At 35.8% G+C, this 24,563-nt stretch overlaps 2 protein-coding genes across 3 annotated transcripts in view; both read left to right on the forward strand.

The window, feature by feature from the left end:
* Positions 1 to 13,719, forward strand: part of strip2 (striatin interacting protein 2) — a 173,651-nt gene extending 159,932 nt beyond the window's left edge. For both annotated transcript variants that reach the window (XM_051923656.1, XM_028811371.2), the window contains 6 exons: positions 2,026 to 2,126; positions 3,630 to 3,696; positions 4,761 to 4,865; positions 5,187 to 5,391; positions 9,566 to 10,800; positions 10,937 to 13,719. In XM_051923656.1, the coding sequence (XP_051779616.1) occupies positions 2,026 to 2,126; positions 3,630 to 3,696; positions 4,761 to 4,865; positions 5,187 to 5,391; positions 9,566 to 9,816 (729 nt within the window). In that variant the 3' untranslated portion in view covers positions 9,817 to 10,800; positions 10,937 to 13,719. The remainder of the gene's footprint in view (positions 1 to 2,025; positions 2,127 to 3,629; positions 3,697 to 4,760; positions 4,866 to 5,186; positions 5,392 to 9,565; positions 10,801 to 10,936) is intronic.
* A 150-nt stretch (positions 13,720 to 13,869) lies between these two features.
* On the forward strand, positions 13,870 to 21,082 carry LOC114646453 (small lysine-rich protein 1). The gene is made up of 3 exons (XM_028794652.2): positions 13,870 to 13,994; positions 18,543 to 18,586; positions 20,771 to 21,082. Exons 2-3 carry the CDS (start codon positions 18,584 to 18,586, stop codon positions 21,005 to 21,007), a joined length of 240 nt encoding a protein of 79 aa, XP_028650485.1. The 5' UTR covers positions 13,870 to 13,994; positions 18,543 to 18,583; the 3' UTR covers positions 21,008 to 21,082.
* Positions 21,083 to 24,563: the final 3,481 nt, after the last annotated feature.

The raw sequence follows: 24,563 nt of genomic DNA on the forward strand, positions 1-24,563 counted from the left end.
AAGTTTTGTGACCTCCCCGAGTGATGTCTGTAATTTTTCTTTATATCAGTGTGAATTTTTCTCTAGGTGATCTGGTTGTCCTCCCAAATCCCAAAGTTGTGTCCATCAGGTTAATTATGAACTCCAGTTTGTGTACAAGTGTGTCTCGCAGTGGACTGGCACCCAATTCAGGGTGGGTTCCTGCCTTGTGTCTAATGCTGCCAGGATGGTCCCCGCAACCCTTCACTAGATTAGTGGGTTTGAAAATGTTGTTAGGAGTAATGTGTGTTAGTTAAGATGAATTATCTCAGCAATCTTAACAGTAGTGAAGGGAAACAGTGTAATAATAAAAATGAATAACTAAGAAATAAGAACACAATTTTATATTATAACAGACTAACTATTTAATTGAAGTTGACAATTCATTACGTAGTATGTACTTTTAAGCCTGTATGAACATTATATTGATAATGGAACCATTTACTTATTTATACATCAAGTTTTCCTCATACTTAATTATCATTTTATGTTTCTTTGAGCTGTTGACAAAATTACACAATCAACAAAGCTCCTGAAAGTTATGTTTAAATATTTACCTGACAGAAAAGAAAACAAGTTAGTGGTTTGACCAGTATTTCTGTGTGTGTGTATATTTATATATATATATATTTGCATGTTTTTAAGCAAATAATAAAACAAGTTTGTCATCTTAATCATATAGTCAAAACAGTACAGTTACATTTGACTGCATTGATAATTACTTAAGTTAATGTAACTTTAGCACAGTATATCTTGAAGAAAGCAAAAGCTAACAATAACCTTTACTAAATATTTCTCAAGAAAGGGATTTCATTGTTTAAATATCAGCCACACTGCTAATTGTGATTTTTTTTTCACTGACCTTGCAGAAACTAGGCAACTTGTATTTTTCTTTAGGAGAGAAGAGAGGGTTTGGTAGTGATCAGCCTGGTATGGTGTCATATTGGTGGTTCATTAGAAGTGCTTGTATTTAACAATAGGAAAAAAATCCACTTCTGCATTAATAAAGAAGTATAGTTAATATTATTAGAGAAAAATTTGTCTGAATGTTAACAAATAAATAAAAGTATTCAATTTTAAATTTAAAAATGTTTTGAAATCTATAAAATGTATTATTATACAAATATATCCATCTAACCTCCTATCATCAACTTGCGTTGATGTTCATTTATTTTAAAAACCTTTGGTAAAACAAAACTTAAACTGGATATGAGTTTATAAAGCTTTAAAATATGGACTCTTTAAAATATGAACTAGGACTGCACCCTAACCCTTACTGTAATTACTCAAATGCAGGCTGTATTTTAAAAAGTTTTTCAATATTATACTACTTAACTGAAATTGGTAGCAGGTTTAAATACTGAAAGGGAAATAGAGGAAAGCCAAATACATGCGTTAAATAAATGGCTTCTGCCTGTTTTTGTAGATACCATCCTCTTGTGACTAATGTGTAGTGATGTTTCTGTACTGCAATGCCACTCGGGCCTTTTACAGATGTATTTCTTAAATTCGGGTACGGTATATGAAAATTTTGACTGAAAAATAATTTAGTAAAGAATGGCAAAGTACAGAACTCCTTAACCTTTTGAAAATAAAAAAAAAACTGGAGCATTTTAAAATAAAATTTGTTTTACAAGTAATCATTTTTGGTGACACAAATAAGCTTCCCTACTATATAGTGTAATGCCATAGGACAGGTACTTAGTTTTCACTTTCCAAGTACAAGACATTTTGTATTACAGCAGAATAATTATACAGTAAGTCACAGGCTGTATCTGCATACATATACTGTATATTTCAGAGTTTCACAAATGCAATTTAGTATTCAACGGTGTTACAATACCCATCACTCTCAGTATTTGTAAACTAATTGGAATTTATTATTTATTTATTGGAATAGCTATTGTGTGTCCTTTCAAAAAAATATTATTTCTATAAATGTATGAGTACTTCTTACTGTTTACTTATGACTTGCTAAATATATTTTGTTTTTATCTTTTATTACAGTTTGAATATGTATCTCAGCACTTGGTATTTGCTAACTGTATACCTTTAATCCTGAAATTCTTCAATCAGAACATAATGTCATACATCAGTGCCAAAAACAGGTATATTATTCCGCCCACAAATTATAAATACTATATTTTATATAATATTTAGTTATGGATTGGTATTCCATCAAATGTATTTTCTGTCTTGTGACCTATTCTGCAATACAGTATTGGAAAGAGCTGATTGTTATAATACATGAATATGTTTAATTAAAACTTAACTAAAAATAGTATTTTTATGGTTTTATATTTTATTATGTTTATGAAATTATATTTTCTTGCTTTGTACTAAAGTATTTGCTGTTTTGTTTAGTGTCAAATTATGATCTTGGTGTTACTGTGTTTTGAGAATGCTTGACTTTGAAACTGTGTTTTTATTATAGAAACTACATTTTGCAGTTTGCTGAATGCAGAGATGAATATGGTATAATTAGTGCTGCTGTTTTATTAATGGCACCATTTTAAGGATAATATATAAACTAGGGGGCTTCGCTTGCCAACCTTCCAGGCCTGTGCTATGCGCCCGCCACTTCGTGTCTCTGTCGGTTGCATATGTGGATTTCACTTTCACCAAACAACAAATCTTTTAACTCTCACGGATACACCGCTTCATTGGGAAGAAACACTACTTTTCCCTGATGGCAACACGAATTAGTTGATCCACAAGTCTCTGACTTAAAGTTTAAATCCGAACAATATATTTGATCTCTTTGTGCTGTTCTGTTATTTCACCGAATAATAATTTCTGTTTGTTTGCGCTAATGCGATCTTTACTATCATTTTTTTGAGACTTTCGAATTTTAGTACTTTCATTATCTCTAACCTGCTCTGCATGTATATCACGCCAACGTTTTTGAATTCTTTACAACGTTCTACTTTAGGAAATATCAGTCTACTAATGACTTAAAGTATAGCCAAGTGTTATCAGTATAAGAAAATGAAACTTGTGGATTTGAAAATTATTTTCTAAATGCACATCTAGAGCAAAAAAATAGTATCATTCCCAGCAAGTAATCTTGAATATTATACCTAGAGAAAATTGATAGAGCATGATCGTCATATCATCATATTTAATGTTTGTATTGAAAACAATTAACTGAACCATGAAAAAACAGTGCCTGACAATCCAAATTAATTCTAAAGGCTTTGTAATGGATTGCTGTAATCTGTATTTTCAGAAATGCACACATCAGTTGACTTTGCTGTTTATTGTGGTTTGGTGTTGAGGGAATACTCGATCATAATTAAGGTGCTATATGAGAGTAATTCAGACTACCTTACTGAACATTTTTGTTAAACAGAGCTTTTCAACCATCCATTTCAGAATCTACCTCTCCAGTTCAGGGGCATGTAGTGATGGTGCCTATCACTGCAGCATTGGGCACAAGACAGGAACCAACCAGTTGTATAAAGATGTGATTGCATGTGTTTATTTAAAAAACATCTTTTAATGACTGTCATTAATCACAGTCAACTAATGCACTATACGGGTTGTAGTTTTATCTGATGGAACAATAGTTGCATGTTTAATTCTAACTCAATTCTTTTATCTGTTTGTAGTATCTCTATTCTGGATTACCCATACTGTGTGGTTCATCAGTTACCAGAGTTAACAGCAGAAAGCTTGGTAAAGAAAAAGAATATCTTTAAATATTGTTTATCTGTATTATAATTTATATATACATTTGTTTTTGCATAGCTAGATGTTGACACTTAGTGCTGCTTCCTCACAGCTCCAAAGTCTTGGGTTCACATTTACCATTTGTTTTTTTCTCTGAGTGGCTACCCTAATTTCTCTCTACATTCCAAAGACATGTAGGTTAGGTCAATTGGAAACTTTCTAAATGAACTCTGTGAAAGTGAGAGAAGGTGAGTGGGTGTATGTATGTGATCCAATATGAAATCCAATTTAGATACCCCACATGAAAGTGGGAAAAGCTTTAAAAGAAAAAGAAATTAACTCCTACAGTATGTCCACTTAGTCAAGAGTCTACCTAGCATCATTGAGCATAAGGCAGTAAACTACTGCAGATCAAGTACCAGTCAATCACAGGGTATACTCATGCACACAGCTGCATTGACACTGGTCCTTATTAGAGGAACTTGCATATTCTCAAGTTAAAATTGTTGACAGTTATAGTGAGTCATTGCTTATTATTCTGGGAACAAATGTCATTATCCTTTTCTACATGTATTGTATTAATATGTACTATGTATTTTTATTGAGTTTGTGAAACATGTTTAGTGTAACACATATCAATTACTGGTTCTGCTTTTGCAGGCTAATCATTTTCCCCATATTTGCACTGATATATTTGCTCAATAACCAGTATACAATCCAAATACAAAATACTTTCTTTCACAGAGTAAACTCTTTATTTTGATTAATTTAAATGGGATTTGGAAGTATGGAATTTGCAAACTACATTTTAATATTATGTCTTAAAGTTAAATAAATTGCAGTAATCACAGGTTTTAATTTGTAAAATACAAAACATTTACACTCTGCATAACTTGTTTAAAACTAAAGAATATCTAAACACATCTATTGTTCTGAAAACCTGTATTTGCATAGAATCTTTGTTTTTTTAATGTGCTTTATGCTACTTGTATATTGAGTTTTTGATAATCAGCTTTAATAGAGTGGAATCAAATTTAGAGTGTTTAAATACATTTTTTCTGTCTTGGCAGGAAGTAGGAGACAATAATCAATTTTGCTGGCGAAACCTCTTCTCCTGCATTAACTTACTACGCATTCTTAATAAGCTGACAAAATGGAAACATTCAAGAACAATGGTGAAGTTCTTGTTTTGTAATCTAGGAAAAAAATACTGTATTAGCTCTGTTAATTCTTTTTACTTGGTTTTTGGATATGGTGGAAGACAATCAATAATGAACACTGTAGTTTGTCCAGCAGTGGCTAGTGTCGAATTAAAAATATTATATGCCATTTTCTTTACACAGGTAGCACATTTTGTGTGGAAAACAATTTGTTTAATATTTACCCTAAATGTACTTTGTATAAATGTAAAAAAAATGTTTAAACTTATAATTCAAAATAAAAAAAATACAGTCAGAAAGAGTAAAAAGCTGATTATCTTCTGTTTTTCTGTGTAGATGCTAGTGGTCTTTAAGTCTGCACCAATCCTTAAAAGAGCCTTAAAGGCAAAGCAAGCAATGATGCAGCTTTATGTTCTGAAACTTCTAAAAATACAAACTAAATACCTTGGGCGCCAGTGGAGAAAAAGTAACATGAAGACCATGTCTGCAATCTACCAAAAAGTACGCCACCGTCTCAATGATGACTGGGCATATGGAAATGGTGAGGAATATGGCTCAAAACAGTGATGCATTCTGTGATATCAGTAAATTAGTATTTTCTTTAATTTCTACAACCTTGAAATTCCGCAAATGTATTTGTAATCAATACATCTGACTTACAGGTCTATACATTACCTCAGTAATCACTCTGTTCTTCACCTTCCTTCCTTCTTTCTATCTTTCTCACTGTCTAGCTGTCTCTCTCCCACTCTCTCTCTCTCTTCTCTCTCACTTGCTGTAGTCTAGCCTCTGGTCTTCCTTTCAGTGGGCAGTGCACCGTCATCAGACGTTAAGGATTATTGAAACAGAGATGACTTTAACTTCACTCCAGGAGACATTCTGGCTAAATCCAAAACCACATCTGGAATTAGGGGTAGTTGCCTATGGTGACCTCTGATCCTCAAGCACCTTTTAAAGTGCTAGGCCACTTGAGCAATTTGTTTATTTTCAGTTCCTTTAATTAAGGGACAATCTGCTGTGATTTAAAGAACTGCAGGATAATTACAAGCTTCCTGCCAGCACTAACACACCCTACCAGTAAAAGGGTATTTAGTCCAACTCCTAGATCAAGAAAATGTCCTGCCCTTCAGCTAGGAGTATCATTGACATCCTATAATAGATCCTTAACTTCTTTTCACTCTTCAAAGAGTCGGGTATTGTTTTTGATCCTTGCTGTGTTGTTTGTCCTGCAGATCACTTTGGCAAAACTATACATTTCCTCCAAACTCGTACTCCTCTGCTTCTTTCCCTGATGCCTAACCTGACTTCCTTTACTGGCGACCTTTCTCCTTCACTGGTATCACCACTGTGGGCAGCTCTTTTCTCTTTTAGTATTTTGCTGGTCCCTGTCTCAGGCCTGTACTGCCATTTCTTTCTTGGCACCCATTGGTTACTGGGTAATCCATCAAAATCACCAAAATAATATCAGTGGCGTTGTCATTTAGGCCCTGCAACCATAAAAATAAGAACGGACTTGATAGGCATATATAAAATTACAAAGAGAATTTATAAAACTATTGTCAGTGATTTATTTAAAACATACCCTTTCTGTTAGCTGCTGGCTAAGAGTAAATACAAAATACTATATAATATTTCTTCATAAAGAATTATAAATACAGGATGGGGTACTTAAATCAGCAAGGATCATTCATCTACAGTAGAAGTTGGAATTGCTCACCTCCAAATGTCAGAAAATTACAAGTTTTAATTATTTAGTACTCCTTGGCAAAATGTCCTGAAAGCACTCATTTACTGTAACAGATGCATGCAAATTTAAGCCTCAAACTGATAGATAGATAGATAGATAGATAGATAGATAGATAGATAGATAGATAGATAGATAGATAGATAGATAGATAGATAGAGATGCTTGCATACATACTTTATTAATCCCGAAGGAAGTTGATTAGCGAGTTGTAACCACAAGAGGTTTGACAGTTTGGGACAACAGTACACAAAAATGTGTCTTTCAGTAAAGAAACCTGAAAGATATGGTATAACTAGAGTGTAATGGATATTGTAAGTCTATTAATATAAAATTTACATTTATACATTTCCGTATAGACTTTTATATTGAGCAGATCTATATTACTAAACCACAGTTTTAATTTATGCACGGATGCACCGATACGCATGCGCAGTGCACTGCGGCGCCCCAGAGTCAAACGCAGTGGCTTCCCAGAGTCAGTAGGTGGCACCCAAACACCGCCCAAACACCACAACCCACAGTCAAACGCAGCGGCCTCCCAGAGTCAGTAGTACGGTATGTATGTGCCAGCAGTCTGTGTGGCATGTTTGAATCACATAACGGTAATTCAGTAACAGAGAAACAAAAACGAGACCAAAGCAAAGAAGTCACGACTCCAAAACGAAACACCTCAAGTAACGGAAATACAAAAACGAGCCCGTATGGATAAACAAAATGAATGAAGGCGCCTACAACGCGCCTCTGAAACAGCGGACGCAAAGGAGTCACGGCTCCAACAACACAGAGCTCAAAGGCGCCTACAACGCGTTTCTGAAACACTACATGCAAGAGAGGCACAGATCCAAAACTAAATTGCACAAGGGCTACAAAGTTGTTCAGTATTCCAACAAAGACCCCGCCGAACACAGGAACGACGGACAGACGCTGAACAATTCCGACAGTTAGCTGAGAACACATTCTATAATGAGTCCACTATTCATGAGGATTCATTGGGATTAATGAATGTCATTTGCAGTCATAAGCTGCCTCCTTTGGATGAATATCCTGAATATTTACGTATGCTTTTGACTAACAATGTACCCGAAAGTAAAAGCTTTATGGAATGCATTAGATCCTACAATAATTCATTTGCTTTTGTATCTACCAGGGTAAATATCAAGCCACCACCTGGGAATGGCCCATACTGCTTTCGTGTGTGTGGACAAATATTGCATCGGATTGGAACAGTGCTCCCTGAGCCAAATCACCACCGCAAATTTGCCCAAATATACGTGTTAGATCTAGATGATGCAGTTTATCAACGAATGAACCTTCCTGAAAACAAGCAATGCACAGAGCTGATAATGAGAAACGTAGCTGAAGTCATAAACAATCACCCATTAGCTAACTCTATTAAGATACTACATGAGGTTGACAAAGAAGCCAATACAAAAGCACAGGCGGACGGTGTGGCACCAACTAAAATTGCCTTAGTGCTAATAAAGGACAAAGAACACGATCCGAGACGATACAATGTTCCCATCTTTAATGAAGTGGCAATTGTGTTTCAAAGTAAAGACGGTGAGCCTCCATTTTACCGCGATATTGTCATGCATTTACGTACTGATGGAACCAACCAACCTAAATTCCAACGCGTGGACATTGGTTTTACTTATAAGTGCAACAACTCAAAGACATTTTAGACTTACATGATGTGACAATTACAATTCCATGTTTGTTTTAATAAATTAGTTAATGATGGTACAAATATCTATAATTCAAGGAAAACTTTACCAGGACGCTCCCACCCTCCATTGCTTTTCATTCCGGACACCAGACGCACCGAGGCGCATGCGCACAGCCCCTCAGCACCCCAGAGTCAAACCATGCGGCTTCCCACAGTCAGTGGGTGGCACCCGAACAACACAACCTGGAAACTACACTTGCTGTAATCCACTGTGCCGGCAGTCGGTGTCAGCAGAGGCAAAGGAATCACGGCTCCACAAAACAAAACCGCTTTAGTACAAATATGCTTATTTAATTAAATAATGTTTCCCCAGATGCACCCACCCTCCATTGTATTTCATCCATCTAAATATCGGAGGGAACAGAAACTACTTGCCATTCTTGGATTTGCGATTCTTTCGAGAATCGCGGGCTTGCTGGTAGCTTCTAGGATTGCACCTGCAACTATAACTTTGCGTGAAACTGTTTGTCCAATCTGAAGATGCATTAATGTGTGTCATTTAGAATTCATAGACCTTTTGCTTGTGTTTCTGGCTCTCATCAGGTAGTCACATGTTTTTCTAGTCAGATCGCTCACCATAATGTTACCACCGGATATTCAGTTCCAGGTAGTAATGACTGCATTCATCCAGAAAAGCAGTTGACAATTGTTTTTAAGATCCTGGTTAATTTTTGTGTCTATCCATTTCATTTTGGATGATTTAACATACATTTTGATACTGGTCCTTACAAAAAATGTTCACCAAAAATGAGAAATGAAGGAAATGGAAATTGAAAATTTGTTATGTGAGAGTCTGGTAACAAGTTTCCTAACAAATTATAACATTTCAGAAAGTTTATGGTATGCAACTTGAGTATTACATTAAATGTGCTATATTTTGGGAAGCATGGAGCCTATTCTGATTTCTAGCCTGGTCACTGTCTGTGTAGTATACATTTTATCTTTGTGTCCCCCATGGTTTCGACAATTTACTATGTTTCTTATCCCATATTGCAAAGATATGCTTATTAGGTTTATTGGAAACTGTGTGGATATGTCTGTGAGTGGGTCTAGCTGTGACTGATTTTTCATTCAGAGTTGGTTCTTAACTCTTACCTACTGCAGCTGGGAAAGAAATTGTGGGGTCAGAAAATTAATAGAAATATAGATGGAATTCTTCTATTAAAATTAGAGCAAAAAATGCTTTTCACAAGCATTAATATTAATATTTACATTTTAAATATATGCATTTGTTTGTTTTAGATATTGATGCCCGCCCTTGGGATTTCCAGGCAGAAGAATGTGCTTTGAGAGAGAGTATTGAGAAGTTTAACAATCGAAGATATGATAAAAACCAAAAGACTGAGTTCACACCAGTTGACAACTGCCTTCAGAGTGTATTGGGACAGAAAACTGACCTTCCTGAGGACTTTCATTATAGTTATGAAATGTGGCTGGAGCGAGAAGTATTCTCCCAGCCAATCAAGTGGGAAGAACTCCTAGAGACAGAATAGTTAGACCTTCAGCATTACTTTCATCAGCAGCTCCTATAGCTAAACCCTGTGGCATTTTTTATAGCTTTGCATGCCTGAATTGCCTCTAGAGATAACACTTATCAAATACATTACTATCATTGCATGATAAAAGAAAACATACCACTTTTATCCATATTTTTCCTACACTTTCATTACTACTTTCACTTCTCTTTTAATCGTCCATTTTTATTCCTTCATAGTGTGACTGTGTGCAAAAAGATTTTTCTAGGTAAATGTGATAACCAGGTATAATATTTACACATTCACAGCATCAGATTTTAAATATCAGTGCCATACAGTTAGACTGTCACATCAGAAAACCAGTATTAATTGTGTTTTTGGGATGGTAGTATTTTAAACATACATGAATAGTGAAAACAGATTGGCCCAAAATGAAGATTCAATTGTGTCAAAAAGCCAAAGCCTCATAAACTATACAGTATAGATTTTTGCTATCTTTTTATTCAGTTTTTAAAGCAGTACAATAACATTTATATTGTTTATACAATATTCATTGCTATGCGTATTTTTACTCCTTTTGCTTTTTCCCGTTCTTCCTTAAATCTGCTTTTTCCAAAAATGGTATATTAAGGAAAAAACAAAAGAGAAATGTCTAAGACCTGAAACTGCCCAGAGATTAAAAGTGTACAGTTGTTCAGTATCTATGACAGGCTGCTATATTTTGTAAAACAACTGCATTGATCTTCATTGAGTAAACTGAATAATTTTAGATAGTACAGTACATCACTAAGCAAGTGCAGATCAGATTAGAGTACACGTCTCTTCCACATCACCAAGATTAGCCTGTGAGCTAAAATTGACACAAAACAACTGTGTTAGAATGATTTTTCAGGAGAGTTTTTATGATCCAGGGCAACCCCAAAGAGAGAAGGAAGAGAGTGAGATTTAATACAGTGTTGGGGGCCTCTGATAGCTTATAGAAATGGATAACCAGTATAATCTGTGGTGGGTTGGCACCCTGCCCGGGATTGGTTCCTGCCTTGTGCCCTGTGTTGGCTGGGATTGGCTCCAGCAGACCCCCGTGACCCTGTGTTCAGATTCAGCGGGTTGGAAAATGGATGGATAACCAGTATAATAGAGTTGAGGAAGGTTGGTGCCTCATAGGATTTGTCACAGGTGGTGTCTAATCTTGAGAAGAGCTTAGAGGACTGATCTTAGACATGTTTACAGTGTCATATTTTACATTTTGTCATTGAACGACTAGAACCACTTGATTAGGAATATAACATTGGAAGAGGGCTTTACACTTCTTATTAGAAACACAAGATCTTCCTTCCAACATTGTTTCAACGATGGGTTTTTATTTTCTAATGAGATTCTATTAGATACTATTGTATACTGTAGGCTGCATAAAGCATGGAACCAAAGAGAAGTTGAATATTATGGTGGGGGGAGGGCAACAAAGTTTTTAATAACAATTAAATAAATCATGCCTATTCATTAAATCCAAATGAAAAAACATTTTTTTCCTCAATATGACAAAGTCAGTGTTTTAGATATTTGTTATTATGTAGACAATCACCTTAGAAAAATGAATATTTAAAATGCCTTTGCAGTAATTAGAAACCAAAACACATTATAAATGTAACAACTAAATTGTTAAGTAATATTATATTTTTGGGTTACATTTTTTATATTTTACTACTTAATTATCTGGATTATGTTTTATTAATATCTATGGAATTTCAATCTGCCTGCAAAAGATGTATTAGTTTCATATATATACAGTGGGGGAAATAGGTATTTGTTCCCCTCCTGAATTTGTAAGTTTATTCACTTAAAAGGAAATGAACAGTCTCGAATTTTTATGGTAGTTTCATTTTAATGGGCAGAGCCAGAATAGCAACCAAAAATCCAGAAAAAAACACATTACGTAAAAGTTATAAATTGATTTGCATGTCATTGAGTGAATAAGTATTTGATCCCCCTACAACCCAGCCAGAATTCTGGCACCCACAGATTGGCTCTGTGCCCATATGACACACAGATTATAATCAATCAATGTATTTTTGATAAGTGTGTGCTAAATTAGAAGTTAATACAAGGGCATGTGTTGTGTTTCACAACTGATTTCCCAACTTATTTTCACCTGTGTTATAAATTATCCAGGTAATTTAGTGAAGGGGAAATAACAACTTAGAAGTACATTTTGGTCCTCAATAGCTTGGACTGGTCAATGGCTGCTTACTTTGTATACAAAAACAGACTCATATAATTGCTGAGCTCTCTGTTAGCCTTTCTACTGTATTATAAAATGTATAAGCTGAAAGGAAAAAAAGCACAAAATTTTAATTTTCTACACTTTCAGCTTTCCTGTTTTACTAAGTCAGTATGCAGAGAATAGATATGCCGCTGTTGCCAATGAAAAATATAACTGAAAGCAGTGTGTATTACGTTCTCAACAGAAGTCACAACACAAAAGAGTTAAAAAATATTCTTATAGGAAGAACAAGACTGCATGGTTAGGAAAAAAAATATTGTGTCAGATGTTTCTACATTTTTTTCAAAATGTTTTTAAAGTATTTTTAAATAAAATAGAAAAAATAATTTACATGTCTGCCTTCCAGTTTGTGGCAGTGACATATAGTGACATTTATTCCCTGTTTTATTGAAAGTACACAATACATTACGAGTCAGGGTTTTTATTTTTAATATCTTTACTACTAAGTTTAAGAGCTTTTTATATTAAGATGTTTGCTTTTAGTGTCATTTTTATTTATTTTTTATAGCAGACCTGCCTCATCTGTTATGCAGTAATCCATCTGTAGTTTTTATATGTGTAACAATTGGACTTCTGGCAAATCATTCTCTTTGGCCCTGATTCCTGACAAATATTTTACTGTTGAGATTGTCCATTAATATGCTATTTTAAGAAGTTTTTGTATACTAAAATACTATAGTAATTTTTAATATTGTAACATCTAGTAAGTGAAATTGATGCATATAATGACTCCATATTAAATCTTTTTGATTTCCTTTTAGAAATTGAAATACAGAGATTTTAATGTTGTAATTATTTTACATTTACATTTGTTCCAACACAGTATGCTGCAGTTTAAAGTAAGTTCAATATATTGTTCTAGCAATAGTAATGGCAAAATTGAATCTGTAGTTAAGATTTTAAAAGGATTCACTAAAAACGTCAACACAGTTTGAGTGTTAGGAAACTTGTGTTTTGACTTGCTGAACCATGCAGTTTATTTTGTTGTGTGCTGTCCTGCTTTTTATCCTATTTTGAAGGATTAAATGCAGTCCCCAGTCCACAAGGTAGGAATGCTTCAAATAAAGTTTTCACAGTGTAACTGCCATATATCCTTATTTTCTTTTTTATACACATCTGTTTGTACAGTTAAGTGTTGTTTCATTATGTGCAGTCTTAACGTTAAAAAGAGCAATAGAATTATGCCTTATGGTGTTGTGAATTTATTATTAAACTTCATAATTGCAGCATATTTTGTTGGATTAAGTGCAATTATGTTGCAGAAACACGTATTACCCCTAATAAATTAATCTAAACGAGGCAATAGGTTGTGCGTGAAAGTAATTGAGATGAGCGCTGTATAACAGCCAAAGTTGATTTGTGTGAAAGGACCTATGCCATTTTACTGTGTGCTTAATTCACTTTGATAAGACACATGCTGGGAATTCATTTTTGTAAATGGTGTGAAGTTTTGCTTGGTTGTTTTCAATGCGTTGTGTTCTGTATTTTTAAGTGCAATTTGTTTTGTATCTCGTTTTTAAGTGTCTTATGCGGCGAATTCATTTGACGACGCATTGATTAATGTGAAGCTCATATTAAATGGATTTCGTGCAATTATCAATAATGTTATTTTTCTTTACAAATAAAGTGGTAAAAGTAAATGATTGTATCCGACTTTTCTTTCGTAACTCTTGTAGCACACGACGCCTGTGTCGATTAATGGTTAAATGTTTCGGGGGGGGCTCACGATAAAGCGATTGTTGATCTCCTCCCCTCGCTCTCTCTGGTTGCCTTCAGATTTTCCCTTTAGATTTTCACGATCCCGCCGAAGGAAAGGCTACGTGTCTGAAGCGTTCTCGTCTCCATAGTAACAGATCCGAAACAACACAAGTTTCCGGTGAGCAGGCAGGCAGCACAGCACTCCGAACAGATTTGGGTAAGTACCCCGAGAGGAAATGCGTGGTGAGCACCCACAAAAGTGCACGGGAGCCTCGACATACCGGGTAAAGAAAACTGTCTACATCAGAGGGTGTTCCGTGTGGCGTTATTTTCGGAAACAGTGATTGGAGCCAATTATTTTATATCAGAGCTGAGCTTTGAAAGTTGAAACATGGTCAACGCTAGAGTACTCGTTTGTTATGGTCAAACATGAGCGTGCATTGTATTGTATTGTACCATGTCAATGACCTTTTAAATGAGCATCGCTGCTGCTTCAGAGATCCACTACTGAGTGTGCACGTTCTTTAAGTCAACAGATTTCTCTGGTTTCTTTCTACATTCAGAAGAGATTCAGGTTATGTTACTTAATTGGTCAGTAGTGTCCGTGTGTGGGTGACTTGCCCGGTTATGGATTGGCACCCCACTTAGGGATGGTTCCCATCTTGGAACTGGTGCTGTACCCAAGACAGAAGGTATTGGATTTGGCAGGTTCGGGCAATAAATGGTTGGATGGATTATTTTATGAACACAACATTCTCAAACCCCTTTAACTCAGTTCTGTTTGGGCATAAATAAGATTTCAAATAACCGTCTAATATTCAAAGACAAGTTATGCTTAATGTATTAATACTTGTTTTCTTTTCTGACTATCCACCTGTATATTTTTTTAAACCAATTATTTCACAAGTAGGCCATGGGGGTTTGATTGCATCTGATGCAAGGCAGGTACCAAACTTAAAACACCAGTTCAATTCAGGGTATACTACAGCCAGAATAACATGTATGTCCACTAACTGACAATGACAGAAAGTTATTGTACCTGCAGAAAATCACCCACGCTGGCTTTAGGATAATATGGACAATTCTAGATGACAATGGTCAGGCCAACACATCTAGAGCTGTGGGGCAGCAATGGTTTTGTGGGATTTCTCTACTGCCCAGTCCATGTTGAGATTGTTATGTCACACATTCTGTGAAGCATACAACTACTGAACACTTGAGAACTGACAAATATTTTTATTCAAGGTTATTGTCAAATGTACAAATTACAGTGCAATTGTTACTTGCATTGTCTAGGCAACAGCGTTGCAGTTTCAAACCTGCTTAATCCAATTCAGCACGTCAAGGGTGTCAACCTTTCACAGTAGTATAGGGTGCAAGCCTAAATCAGCACTGGACAGAGTGTCAGTCTAATGCAGAGCCCACTCAGTCCAACACCCATACTTGTATTTGAATCACTGATTAACCTCTCCAGCACATGTGATAGGAAAATCCACATAAGCATGCAGGTAGAATATGGAAACCTCACAGAGCACTGACCAGGCACAAGTCTCAAACCCTGGAGACTAGATCCATTGGGCAGCAGTGCTTGCCACTTTGCAGCTACAGTATGTATTCACTTGTATTGAAATTGCATATTTTATACAGTGTGGCCTAAATTTTACTTGATTCCATCTACAATGCTTGCAGGCAGTGACTCTGGGCCCCCGCCAAACTGACTAGGGAGTATGTATGCACACATTTTTGGAAAGAAACCAGGGTTTCTGCTTATCTGGTTGAGATCTGGTAACTGGGATAATATTTTTTGAAACCACTTTAGCCCATACTTCCTTCAATTAATAAAGCACAAGTGGTCACTGTTATCATGACAGACTTCTCTACTGTCTGGATAGAAATAGGATAAAGATAATCACTCGTATTTATTAGCATCCACCTTGCCATATGAGCGAATCAATAGACCTACACTGTGTTAGTAAAATATATCCCACCCACACCATAACTGATAAGAGCTGAAAAAATCTTTCACCATGGAATAGGAAAATTTAGAGCTGTAGACTCACTACTGTTAGTGTGTGTCACACACATACTATAAACTTATTAAAGATACAGTAAGGTGAAGGTTGACTCAGCCAACCCCATGACTTTCTTTTCACTGCTAGCTGTGTTCTTTGCACCATTTTATTTACAAAAAGTCTTATTAAGCGTATTAAGTTTATTCACTATAGCCTAAACACCAAAGCTATCTTTGAATTTTAGCATCTTACTTCTAGGAATCTCCCATTTTAGTCCAATGCTCTTGAGTTGCTTGTCTGTATTGATTCAGAATGTATATTTAAGTAGTTTTATTCACAGTTGTTAATACTGTCTTCCTACTGACAACAATACTAATAAAACACCATACATGTCAAGTAGTCTTGGCTACTTAAACTCCTGTCTCATTGTAATCTGCCCATATCTCTTTTTGTGAGCCTTAAAAATCAGCAAAATGAGCAGCTGCTCTGAACAGAATTTTTATACATGACCTTAAGTGTGATGTGATGTTCATTTCAAAGGATACTCTAATAACTTAATTTAGGTAACAATGAAGAAAATGAAAGATAGGAGGACTGGTTACTGTACATGATACATACTATTTAGGAAGCCAGGGTGATGGTCAGTCAAGATTTTCTCATTATGCTCTTACTACAGTTAGGATAGTTTCACAGAGGCTGTTTTTCTTTCTTAACCTAAATGGCTTTAGCATTGACAGTTGTGTTTTATAAATGCTCTCTTTGTGTGTATTGCAGAATGTTCTGTACTTTGCTCTGATTGGTGTTTTTGGAAATGTGGACTAAAGATAAATTTAAACTGAAAAACAACCATAAGCAGAGTGATTGTGGTCAATCAAACATCAGTAGGTCTGCTATATGCAGTCCATATTCCAAATTAACTGGAATTTGTGAACATCTCAAACCTAAGAGCCATCTGCACTAATCTGTCAATTATCTATATGCATTTGTACTAAAACTGGTTGGTTGTGTTGTTTGGGAAGGATGGCAACTGTTGTCTTTATTTTGTATGTTCATACTAGTTTTATTTTTATGAACTTCGCCAAATCAAATTCCATGCAAATAAAAATGTCATAAAACTTATAAGAATCCTGCTCATCTTCTGCATTGTAGGTTGCTTTTCAGCAGTTTGTCAGGAGAGAATCCAATGGTGCAGACTAAAAATGGCACGGTACAACTGATCATTTGGACCCACAGCAATTATTAAATAATAGCTCAGCAAGATCTTTAAAGGGCTGACTAAATAGACATGCTATGTCAGTATAAATAATTCTTTTACTTGATTTGGTATCTTTTCCTCCATCCATTGTCCAAGGCAGGGTGGAGAGGCAGCTGGAGCCTATCCTTTTTGTTAATTGTTTTTCTTGCTGGTTTTGTTGATAAAATTTAGCAATTTATTTATTCTTGACATCATCATAGCACAATTTTGTTTGTCATTTAATACTGCCATTGCCACTTTGTTTGTAGTTTTTCATGGATGCTACTATATTTTATTACAGCAATGATGCTGTTGTTAGTCAAATGTCTTTAGAATGTAACATTATCACCTGGATGATAAAAAAGATTGAGGTGCATTCTTATAGTTGTTTGAACTTTGAATTATTAAAGAAAAGATCTCACAAAAAGACTTGCTCCTTCGCCATTTAAAAAACAAAGACATTTTTGCATTTTGTTTGGTTTTGATTTATTAGCTACCTATGTTTTGATCTTGATTCTGGTTAATGGTTATGACATTTATTTGACAACTTCTGCCTGACTCCTGACAATCCTTCTGCACCTCCCTTTCAGACTGAATGTTACCTCTGCCACTGTCTTAATTGATAAGTCTGTCCAGTACAAATTTAACAGTGAGGGTTTCATCTAATGGTGCATTTTTATGTTCCTTATTATGTACCATACCATACCGTTTTCTAGACCTGCTTAAACCTCAGCAAGGTTTTGAGGGACCAGAGCACGTACCCTGCTCTCCTTACTGTGAGGCACCAGTGCAGCTCTTCTTATTATGATATTACCAGTATTTCCAATTTATTTGTAACACATGGCCAAATGAATTTGCCACTGTGGAATAATTATGTATACTTCAACCTTAATTGCATAATAATATCAATGCCACAGGTGTGAAAATTTCAAATCTTGAGGTTAAGGGTTCAGATTCTGCTGCTGACACTCTGTGACCATGAGCAAGTCATTTCACCTACCTGTATTCCAAGTGGAAAAACAAAAGCAATGTTAGCAATTGTATCTCAGCTGTTTTAAATTGTAGTGGATAAAAGCATTAATCAAATAATAAAAAATAATGTGCAGAAGCATCTTATTACAATATAGTCCTGTGTTTCTTTCATATCACTAAAACTGTGAAGTATTTATTTAATTGAAAATATAAGGAACCAGTTACCAAATGTTGTCCACTTAGAAACTCATCTAATTAATTAAGATAAAATATTGAAAAGTCTCCAGATCTTATGAAAATCCTATGTTCATCTACTATGAAATATTATAAAGCTTATTGACTCTTAACTAAAAAGGAACATGAATTATCAACATTTCATTTCTTATGATCTGCATCCCTTACTAGAAATAGTAGTACAGTATATAAAAATGGACTTGTGTGTAAAAATTTTTTTACTGTTTATAGCGGAAAAGTCTCTTTAGTTTATTTTTTTGATCAGGAATGGCTTATTTTCCTTCTCAATGCATGTTTTGTTTTTTTATTTCAGAAAAGCATTTGGAAATAAGTATCTGACTTGAAGATATCCTTATGGTATGAGAATAAAAACAGAAAATTCTTTCTTTTAAATGTTTGTCTTGTGATATTGTTTGACACTTTAGATATCTTGTATATTATCCATCCATCCATTTCCCAACCCGCTGAATCCGAACACAGGGTCACGGGGGTCTGCTGGAGCCAATCCCAGCCAACATAGGGCACAAGGCAGGAACCAATCCCGGGCAGGGTGCCAACCCACCGCAGTATCTTGTATATTATACTTTCATTAACTCTGCAAATGTTAGATTTGGCTATACTTAAGGCACTTGCTTCCAGTTCATGTTCCATCACATGTTCCATCACTCTTCATTGCAATTTCAACCAAAAACACATTTGAAAAGCAACACAATTGATCTAAATTAGAAACAGACAACAAAATCACATGGATATATTGAAATACTGGGTAGTTTTCATACTGTATGTCTGCTAAAACATTACTATCCTACAAAACAGTGAAGTGAATGTTCACATTTGCAGGCAGAGCTTATTCACGTGGGTACGATAAGGAGATTTGTGCAAACCACTTTCTTTTAAATTTTCTAAGTATGTAGTACTGCTGGGAGTTTTATCATTTATACCAGGGGTGGCCAACTCTGATCCTGGAGAGCTGCAGTGTCTACAGGTTTTCATTCGAACCATTTTCTTAATTAGTGACTAGTTTTTGCTACTAATTACCTTCATTTAATTTATTTGCAATTTAAAACTCAGACCCTTTATATCAGGGCTAAGCAATGTTGGTCCTGGAGGGATGCAGTGGGTTCAGGTTTTTCTTCCAACCCAATTTCATCATGAGAAATTATTCATTGCAGATGAAGCACTTATTGCTTAGTGACATTTTTCTGCTTCATTTTAGTTATCACACTTGTTAAGATTTTGAACCCTTATTTGCTTATTTTAGTCTTTTACAGCTGTATTCATTGTTTTACCGGCTCCTTTTTAGCAATAAGATTCAAATGACAAATGAACCAGCAGTTCTACATCTAGCTTGTCTCCATTTACACCTGTGTGTATTCATCATTCACCATTTTCTTTAAGTAATCAGAAGGAAACTGAACAGGAAGTGAAGAACTGAAAATTACTCTTTAGGCTTCAAATCACTTGGACAATACATGTAACATTAGAAAGGGGGGGGAAAAATCAATGATTTAAGAATGAACTGACATAGCAGAGTTAAAACCCTAACAAGCCATATAATTAAATAAGATCTGTTATTGGTGAGGATTGGATTCTAATTAAGCAACTGGGTTGGAAGAAAAACCTGCAGCCACTGTGGCTTTGCAGGATCAGAGTTGGCCACCCCCAATTTAGACACACAAACATCCTTGTTTCCCTGCATCCCTATCCATATTTGTAAACTGAACAGGAATGCCTCTTGCCCTATTATGTAGAGCTGTGATTTCTTTTATATGGTATCAGTATAAATTTGATGTTCTTTTGGAGATACTTTCTGCTGCCTCAAATATACTGTGTATGTTAATTAGTACAATTTTTCTACCATTCCTTTTTGGAAGCCCAGTGTTGCCTATTGGTAGTATGCAGCTGCACTAAACATCAGTAGATGCTCCTACATAAATACTTAACTTCCTTGTTCATAAATGATGTATGGATTAACATCTGCAGATCCAACTGTAGTAATTTATAGACAACCATCTGAATAGACATGCCTTCCCCTTCCAGAGCAGCTAAGTGGTAGCACTTCTCGTTTCACCTTGGTTCTCCTACTACAAGCAAAAACCTATTGAACAAAGTTATCATTAAAACTGGGAAAAAGCTTAACATCTTTTTTCTTTTCCTTGTATTACCTCTTCCTCTTCTCTGCTCATGATTGATACTGTTTGATGACATTGATTACATCTGTAACAGAACAAGACTAGTATTTTTCTAGGGGCACCCCTTGGTACGCAAACTGGGTCCTAGGCAGCCATTTATTGTATGTCGCATATTAGGTAAGGCAAACTCTCAAAAACTTGTTTCTATATTTAAAATATGCTTTCACCAGAACTATTTTTATAGCCAATGCTTATTTTCTGTAGGTGAATGATGCATATTATTAAGCTGGGTGGCATTGTGTAACACATGTTTAGTTTTTATCTTGTTTTTTGGTATAAATGTAATTCCATGAAAGTTTATTAACTTAATCAATAAAAAATAGTTACTTACATGAATTTGTCATTTCAGCCAAAACAGAAGTCTCACAGCGCAAATGTTACCAAAAAGAAGAAGAAGCCATCTAAAAAGCGCTCAAAAAGTGCAAGCGCAGCAAAGGTTGAAGTGGATATCCTGAGTCCTGCTGCCATGCAGAATGCCTACTACATTTCTCACGATGCTGCAGACTGCTTAAATTTCCGGGGCTTTGGCTGGTCAGGATCAACAAAGAAGAAAGGAAAAAAGGGCAAGAAGGGCAAAAAGAAATGAGACTTCTTAGATTAAAGGGCTCCTTTATTGTAAACAAGCTGCATTTTTATAATACATTTTTTATAGTTAAATAAATTTGCATTTTTAGATTCTATTTTATGTAAAGAGAATAGTAGCCTGAAACTCTTCTACTGTATTTATTTTTAATACATTTTTACATCATTACTCTAATGACAAAAACAAAAAAAATATTTTTTCTCATTATAGGTATTTTCTATTAGATTAACTGTCAAATCTTAACTGGTCCAGTATGAGTGAGTGTGTTTGTCGAATGTGGTATTCCGTCTTGCATTGACCTCTGTCATGTACCCATTTTGCTGCCGGGGTAGGCCCATGCTATCTGCAATCCTGAAATGAAATGGATAGATGCAATTTCTATATAAATAATGTGTAGTCATTAACTTATTCTTATGTCGAGTTTGCAATAAATTTATCTTTCATCCATACTTTTTTCAACCCACTCTTTTCATTTTTCTGGTTTTCCTATCGTAATAACAGATCAATTGATGACATTATCTGTGCTCTACATATTGTACATGAATGGCTTATGGGTGTTAACATTCCATTTTCAGCACATTTGTTCCCTTTATTTTTATTGTGATACTTTAAGCTCAAACCACAGGTTCCCAATATTGCCATCAAAGTCTCATCCACATAAACTTTAAACACTTTAAGTCCCATCAAATTAATACCATAGCTCTAAACAGTAATCGGCCATTACCTAGTAGTAGCAGCCTCGTCATTGCATTTGCTGCTGACACCACAGTAAGTGACTAGGCTGATTAACAATGATTAGAATACAAACAGGAATGAGGCTGCAGATTAGACAAAGTAGTGTTGCCAAGATCAAGCAATTGATCGTGGACTTCAGGAGACACAGACAGGGCCCCATCCTAGTCAACAAAGAGCAAACAGCAGTGGAAAGTGTTGACTGCCTCAAATCCCTCAGGGCTTGGCTCACAATGCTAAAACAAGAGATGTAAAATTTGCTCCACTTTCTGCAATGTCTAGAGAAATGCGTGACAAACAGTGTACTCTGAAATTTGCTATCCCAACTCCTTGTGTCCAGTGTCCTCACTGGATTTTTCCCAAAGTTGCACACTAATACAAGACAAAAACTTGAGGCTAAGATTTGGTCTGCCTTTAATTAAAAAGATGTATACTAAATGCTGTTATAAATTTAGACTCAAATCACCCGGGGTATTATTTTGAATGTTTCAAGTAGATTTAAATAAGGAAGTGGAATCCATAGCCAGGTTTAAACTATAGTAAACATCTTTGGCTAGGCTAGTGTATTTTTTTTCATTACATTGCTTCCATGCATTTTCAAGATGTTAGTGGTGATGAAAACAATATAACCACCATTTCATACCATTGGTTTTCTAACTAGCTAGAATCCTCATTATTTAAATATTGTTTGTATACTTCTTTGTTATTACACATGAAGCTCGTTGCCTTAAAGTGACATCACTTTAAACAAAGTGTATGTGTGCACCTTTGATTCATAGCTGTTGAGCTGGTGCCAACAAGTATCATCATTTACAGTACAGTATATCAAACAAACTGGCTTTTATATATCTTCCTTCAAGGAAACTGTTTAAATATGTCTACAAGTACATGGCTGTAGCACAGTTCTCCCAGATATGTTTCAAAAGTTGGGCCAAAGAAGGTGAAGTGGTTCATTCACAGTCACACTGAAAGTTAGAGAGAGGGAGCAAAATGATAAAGTGATTTAAAGGCCAACACACTAACGACAAGGCCAGGGGTGGTGAACTCCGGGCCTGGAGTGCCGCAGTGGCTACAGGTTTTCATTCTAACCCTTTTCCTAATCAGTGACCAGTTTTCACTGCTAATTAACTTTTTCCCCATCACTTTAATAGCCCAGTTAGAAGAGTTCAGCCCTCTGAATTGATTCCTTTCTTCATTAAATGACAGCCAAGCTGAAATGAGATGTGAAACGAGCTAACAGATGACCAGCTAAACTGGGGCTTCAAACTCCAACCAATTTCACTCCAATCACTTTCTTAATGAGAAGCCAATTCTTCTTGCTGTTAATTAAACCCGTTGTTTAATTCCATGGCTTGTTGCTGTTCTCATTCTGCCACAGCACACATTTTGAAAACTTTCTGTTCTAAGAGCACCGTCAAAATGTTTTGGTGACCTGAGAGATCAACCTTACCAAGACCATCACCTCTCTTTAATTTCAGATATTATGTGCTGGGCACAGGGGAGCTGGTCATGTGGTGGCATGTTTTGTGTCTCATTATTGTTTGGCTGCTAATTAAAGAAAAAGAAAACTATGGGGCCTGAGTCAAGTTAATTAAAAGAAGTAATCATACCACAGCTGCGGTGGGTTGGCACCCTGCCCGGGATTGGTTCCTGCCTTGTGCCCTGTGTTGGCTGGGATTGGCTCCAGCAGACCCCCGTGACCCTGTATTTGGATTCAGCAGGTTGGAAAATGTATGGATGGATCATACCACAGGCCATAACCACCTTCACCTTGTTCTACTCACCACATGACTTATCACTTTCTACCTCAGTTTCACCAATCTCTTTTTCCTTAATCAGCACACCCATTTCATTTTTGCAAGTCACTACTTTCTAATTTTACCTCATCTTTACAAATCAATACAAAAGAATTTCTTTATAGAAATTACAATAGGGGAAAGCTACCAGAATGCATATCATGCACCGCATTCCCATATCACTACTGCTGATTCCGCTGCACCACCATCCACAGTTGACAAGTCACCGAAATAAATGAAGTCCTGTAGTTTCTTTGAAATAACTTAATTGTTTATATTATTTACCTACAAAACTGGAACTCATGTTGGTTAATCAGCAGGAGACAGAGTATGTATGAGAGAAGAACGCTCCATGTGGAGTGAGGTCATCAGTGGAGTACCTCAGGGGTCTATACTTGGTCTGCTACTTTTTCTAGATTTATATTAATGACATTGACTCTGGTATAGTCAGTAAACTTGTAAAATTCACAGATGACCCTAAAATTGTAGGAACGGCAGACACCAAGGAGGCAGTAAAAGCAATTTTTTAAAAAACCCAGCGAAGCTTCAGAATAGGGTGGACGCTTAGAAAATGCAGTTTAATGTAGAAAAGTGCTACATGTGGGCAAAAAGAATTTAAATTATAAATACAAGGTGGAAAACACGGTCATACAGGAAGCAACATCTGGTAAAGATTTAGGAGTTTATGTTGACAATATTTTTATCATCAAAGCATTGCAGAAGCTATTAAAAAGCAAATAAAATGCTAGGTTATATAGTTAAAACTTGAATATAAATCAAGTGACATTATGCTCAGACTATCAAATGCACCAGTGAAACCACGTCTGGAGTATCCATATTACTAACCGAGAATGGTAAACTGGATGGCATGGACGCAGGTACACGGCGATGGGACCATGAGACGTACTGCGCAGGTGCGTACAGCGCACGTCTCAAACACCGCAAGCGAAGTCGTATCCACCGCGCACGAAGGAGTCACGGCCCAAAAACGAAAGAGCTCAACTGACGTGAATGAGAAATGAAGCAACAAC

This window comes from Erpetoichthys calabaricus, chromosome 1 (assembly GCF_900747795.2).
Source record: "Erpetoichthys calabaricus chromosome 1, fErpCal1.3, whole genome shotgun sequence".
NCBI lineage: Eukaryota > Metazoa > Chordata > Cladistia > Polypteriformes > Polypteridae > Erpetoichthys > Erpetoichthys calabaricus.